The 6238-nt window shown below is 35.4% G+C and overlaps 1 protein-coding gene across 1 annotated transcript; it reads left to right on the top strand.

Annotated features, from left to right (window-relative positions):
• Positions 1 to 376: 376 nt before the first annotated feature.
• crip1 (cysteine-rich protein 1) lies at positions 377 to 6238 on the top strand. Its single transcript, XM_056768501.1, has 5 exons — positions 377 to 571; positions 3542 to 3636; positions 3804 to 3861; positions 5888 to 5936; positions 6028 to 6238. Exons 1-4 carry the CDS (start codon positions 532 to 534, stop codon positions 5926 to 5928), a joined length of 234 nt encoding a protein of 77 aa, XP_056624479.1. The 5' UTR covers positions 377 to 531; the 3' UTR covers positions 5929 to 5936; positions 6028 to 6238.

Here is a 6238-nt window from a genome sequence, read left to right as displayed (position 1 = left end):
TAGAAAAAAATATTGGACACACCTAGCTGTTGTTGTTATTGTCATTGTCATATTTTTTATAATATAGTTAGAATATAACAAAAGTCATAAAAAACAATTAAATAACATGATTTGAACAAGTATGTATAAAATCTAAAGATAACATATCCAGTTTCATCATTAAAAAGAAATAGATGTTACAGGCATATTTTCCCAAATATAAATAGAGAAACCATATTTCACTTTAAATTTCATTTACAGCTGGGAAACTACATCTGCTATAAACGTTAACAAGTTAAACAGTGTACATTACAACCGGGTCTCATGATGATAACTCATGACGCGTTCTTGTGCACGCGCGCACACTACGCGCGCTCTCGGTATGCCTCTCTCGCCGTGTGCAAACTCTTTTCACAGCGCTATATATAAGGACTGTCGATTAGATGTGCTCAAACCAAAGGCGTGGCTGCTTGCAGGTGGACGCTGCTCTTCTCCATCTCAACTCTCTACAATCAGGACTTTTCTCCTTCAGGGAACTAAAATACAGCAAACATGCCTAAATGCCCCAAGTGCGAAAAGGAAGTATACTTTGGTAAGGAAATTTACATAAATACAAACTATTCGTATCTGTATGTAGTTTACGTTAAAATATAAACGAAATTGACATTTAGCATGTGTTCGTTATATTTCTAAACATAATGTAAACTAGTCGGAAAAAATGATTCAATAAGAGCTCAAGGGATTTACAAGGAAGCCTGCTGTCAACTGAAACATGATGAACATACTTCCTGTTTGAAACTATTTGAAAAAGTTGCACATGTTTGTTGAAAGTGTTTTCAGAGTAGCCTCAAATTAGACAAGTCTACAGTACTAGTAAAACATTTTTTTTTAAACGTGTAAAAGACATTGTTATATAGTTAAAAGTAAAACACAAAATAAGTATGAACATATATGAATGCACTGGCCAATACTCCCTAGGCTAAAATGCAAAACATGTTAACAAATGTACTATTTTACATTGTAAAGTAACATGTTTGCATGTCTTCTTTAGTCAGCTTATTTGAATTTTTAATGCACCAGTACACCACAACCGGACAGGAGCTATTTTCAAAGACCTCACCCCTAATGCTAACATGCATCAGAAAAGATATAATTAGTAATTATTTTACATGTATGGAAATGAAATACCTGCTTCCTTAAGGGAGTCCTTGTGGACTTACTGAAATGTCTATTGTTATGTTAAGTTGCAATGATGCATAAAAGAAATATGACATGTGTACATTTCTCTTATGCAAGTAGAGTTTTGACCATGCAATCGGATTAAACTCACTTGCAGCTGTTTCTTCTGCAGGACTGGGCTTGGGGTTTTTCCTTTCTTTTATATTGACTATCCTTCTCCTGTATTTCCATTCTGTCAATAAACATTATATCTAAGCCAAAATAAACAGGGATTTTTTATGCTTTTGTCTTCAAGTGGACAAATGTCATTTTGGCACAGTCTATATTAATGTGCAGCTCTTAATGTTACATATATTTTAATCCACGTGTACTTTTAAGTTCACCGTTAGGTATCATTGAGTTACGTGTTATTTATACTAGTTTGATTTCCTCTGAGATAACAAAAGATGATAGATAATAGAGAGGTGAGCATCACCCATCCTACATTTCTTATCTTATACCAAATTCTGTATGTGTTTGTTTAATAGTTTACATTTACTGTTGTAATGCTATTCGGAAGCTTTACAATACTACTTAATATGCCTTAATGTGCTATACTCTTATCATTTACTGTGATTTATTTAATGTTGTGATTGAAAATACAGCAGCCTCTTAGGGATGGAGTTAAAACCTATAACGAAGATAAAAGATTGTAATGAAAATAATTCGGTTTCTAGCGTTTGAAGTAATTTATAAAAGAAGAGAACTGATATGTGGTTACTTAAAAAAAGCATGCATGGTCTATTAAATGCGAACAATTTATTACATGCAACTCATACTGCCTAAACCCACAGGTTTAGCGCGATTTATTGAACCAGTGTCATTTGTGAAGTTGACTGAATAGTAAATGCAGAAGCAGATATCATTGTAAAAATTATCCCTTTTAAACAGTTTTTTTAAACACTGCCCCCAACTGTTATTAGTCATGCAATCACTTTCATTGAGCTTATGTTGCTATTCTGACTGTGCCAACAAACCAACAAGAAAACAAAACCAGCACAGCTTCAAGCAAGTTTAAGGTCACTGCAATAAACCTGCAAAAACCTCTAAAAAGCAACTCCAATGCCATATTTTATTTCTTAAAAATAGATGGCACACAGAAAGACTAGATTCAAATCAGTGAGTTGTTGATTTTACTCTCTGTCCAGAACATTTTGTATTCATACAGTCCAATCTACCAAATTTAAGAGATTAGTGTGTACTGGCCTGCTGAAGGAAGTCAAGTAATTACAGCCTTAGGTGTGGTTCAGATGACCAAACGCAATCTTGGCAGTATTGCAACAGACTGCTGCTCCCAACCCCAGTCTTATATGAATTCCATTCTGCCTTGTTTGTCCTTTCCAAATGTTTTTTCTCACATGGAACTTTCCATGTCTGAATCATGTGTTCAGAATCCAGCACTGAACAAAAGAGCTTCCTGTATGTGACATGACTTACTGTCTCAATTCAGACAAGTAGCATAGCACAGCATGTACTGCATGTAATTTCCTACAGCACTCAACACTGTGTCTCCCATGTCTGGAGCCTGTTCTAACACCTCATCTCATTTTTAACATGCACGTTAAAGACGCCCTTTGTGCATCCATTGCGTCTTTATGCCAAAAAACTGGAAGTAGGATTAAACTAATTGCTTTTCTTGTCTGGGAACCATAAATCTTTGTAACATGGTCATGCTTACAGACAAGCTTTGGCGTCCATGATACCCAAGTGCTTGTCCAAAACCTCCCTCGTAAAAGGAACAAATGGAGAATATCCTCTGCAGGAGTCGTCCAAGCATGCAAAACTGTCTCATCTTCCCACTTCTTTTACGATGTTCGCCATGAGGGCTGTTTCTTTCTGCCGAAGATAAAGACTTCTTTATCGCAATCTTTTGTAAGGGAAGGGAGGAATAAATTCTTTCGGGAGTGTCCCGCGAGTGAGACTTTGAGCAAAGAACATACTGATCAGACAAGACTTGTCTTCTTCGTTCCAGCTCGCTGGACTGCATACAGAGGCAATCTGCCGGATCTGAAATGATTCCAGATTTGGGTTTGAACTTTGTTGACATTACAAGTTGTCCTGACTTCAATTGAACAACATAATAGCCTCAAATAGGCCCATGTCTAGATGACTTTGTACCTTCCCACCCCTTTATAAAGACATCTCATAAACTAGAGATTCTTCACAGTGCTGTCAGAGAATGGCCATTTTCTGGGCATTAACAGCAGAATTCATAATTTATTCTGTTTTCAACACCCTGATATGGAAGAAATCGGCTGTGTTCTGCAAGTGCAGGTTCAGTTTCTTCCTGGTTATAGTGTTTCCACATAAGTCTGAATTAATGATGTTCATCGTTGTGTTTCAGCGGAGAGAGTCACGTCACTTGGCAAAGACTGGCACAGACCCTGCCTGAAGTGCGAGAAATGCAATAAGACCCTCTCGGCGGGCTCACATGCAGAGGTAAGCTTTAGAAAATCCCATTTCCCAACAGAGCCGAGATGTTAACTTTTGGCACACAAACACCCAACATAAACACACACTTCATGGGGTTACACTGTCAGCGTATTATGTACCCTATTCAAGTCCATTTATGTTCTCTGAACTGACAAATGTGTTTTACATCACAGCATGAAGGGAAGCCCTATTGTAACAACCCATGCTACTCTGCGCTCTTTGGACCCAAAGGTGAGTCACCAATCAGCAATGTGTCATGGATGACTGCTCTGTTTTACTGTGCTTTATGGTTATCCTTTTACTAAAGCATCATATGATGAATTCTAGTGATTGATTATTTCATAAACTTCTAGGTCAGGGGTTCTCAACCTTTTTAATTCCAATGCCCCCCCATTGTATTCAACAATATTCAAAGGGTCCCCTCCACTCACAAAAACTAAACATTTCTATTTAATAAAATATTTCAGAGCTTGACATCAAATAGAAAGACATTTACTTATTATAAAAAGATTTCTGTTTAAATATATTTCAATTGTTATTTTGTCTAATTATAAAATATTAATCATCTTGAGGCCCCCTTAAAATTCAGCTGGGGCCCCCCTGTTGAAAACCACTGTTCAGGACTGTTGTGAGACAGTCAGTCATAGAATAGATGTAAGCAGTTCTATAATAGATTGTGGAAATCAACTCTTGCATTATGCAGTGACTCTCAATATAAATGTGTTCCTGGCACTCTTGTAAACTCTTACATCATTGAAATGGCTACATTAAATATTTGTTTACTTTGTTTAAGGCCATCAAGTACAAATTTCAATCCAATTAGAATGTATTTCTATAAAGCAGTTCACAATATTGAATTGAATCGAAACAGCTTTACGGTATATGCGTGTAAGGGAAGCAAGCAAAGGATATATACTGTAGTGTTATTACAAAATACAAGTACACCAGGTGTTCCAACCACAACAACAATTGGACAATCATTGTGTTCATAACACTAATAAATATATCTATGCATCAATCCTACTACCTGTAAGTTGTCTGCAAGATTGTAAACATGAAGTTAAAAATGAATAATTTGGAATAACAATGGAATGTTGTATAAATGGTGCTGTAAGAGAAAACACTACAATGAGCTTGTATTTGTCAACATCAGCAAATGCATTACCTAAAACGAATAACAATAAGCATTATGGTTTTCAGCATTTACACCGCCATTGACGAGATATATCTGTCATATAAAAAAAACGGTTCCCCGCCAAAGACGAGTTATTGCGGCAATCAGTGTTTGTACTGTTTAACAGCAGGTGGCGCTATTACACACGCTATTAATACCAGATCCTAGAATGTATGTTTCTTATCGGTTTTTTAAGTTTGTTCTGAGTGTAATCTGGGCGGAATCTTTGACAAAAAACGTTAATTACCTCAGCTGCTTAATCAAAGTGATGCATTTTTGAAGAAACCTACAAACATCTAAGGAGTGATAAAAAGAACAAATGAAGATAGAAGAATACAGTTTCTTTTGTTTTAAAGCCGAGAGCTCTGTTCTTTCATTGGACGTATTGTTTGTCCATATATTCCTTACAGAAAATGTACTGTGAGCCAATAAAGTTTGGTTAAAATGTTAATAAACGCTGGCGTAGGTTGGCAACTTTTTTTTTAAAGGCTGGCGGCGAAAGAGTTAATGACATTAAAATTGTTCATGTTAATTTATGGTGCATTAATGTTTGATTAAATTAACATAACCACTAAAAATGAAAAGCTTTAGAAGTATTCTTCTTGTATTACATTAACTATGTTAACAAACACAACCTTGCTGTAAATTATCACAGAAAATCCTCAAATCAATTTTTTATAATGTAAATATATAATGGGCATGACAAGTTTTGCAATAATACCATCAAATACGTTGATGATAATATATGCTTAACATTAGTAACCATTAACTGGGAGAGTTACTGTAAAGTTGAACTTTAAAGTCGTAACTTGCATATCACTCACTTAATTACATAGATGTTAACCATGAAATGTAGTTTATTAATGTCTTACCTTTGTATATGTCATTATTCTAATTTCCCATACATTCCATTTTGAGTCAACATTGCTCAAATTCTATCATCCATGCAGTTTCTTTCTAATCAATATCCTGCAAAGCTAGCATTATTAGCTCTAGAAATCAAGCAGGCACCATTATCTGTTGATATCTATAACCTTAATAATAATAACCTTAAATGTTTCCCCCTTTTTCTTCGTCTTTTAGGGTTTGGACGTGGTGGTTCTGAGAGCCACACATTTAAATAGACTGTTAGGTGAGCTAACCATATACCATATACTATAAACAGATTAATTGTTTTGCTCTACATAAAACTTATCAATAACTCTATCTTTTTCCACTTACAGGTTTACTCCCTCTGAAACGGTGTTTATAGAGGCACGGATGCCACTATTTTATCCACCTATAGCTAAACCAAAGAAAACATGACCAAACAATTTAGAAACTACTAATTTGTGTAAAACGTTGTCTGCTATAGCAGCACGGAATGATGTTTCACGTTTCTTCTTTTTGTAATTGAACTGAACATTGTATACATTAAATGTCTGTTTTAAACTA

Source organism: Triplophysa dalaica, chromosome 15 (genome assembly GCF_015846415.1).
Source record: "Triplophysa dalaica isolate WHDGS20190420 chromosome 15, ASM1584641v1, whole genome shotgun sequence".
Lineage (NCBI taxonomy): Eukaryota > Metazoa > Chordata > Actinopteri > Cypriniformes > Nemacheilidae > Triplophysa > Triplophysa dalaica.
The sequence above is the reverse complement of the archived record's forward strand: the minus strand, read 5'-3'. Positions and strand labels throughout refer to the sequence as shown.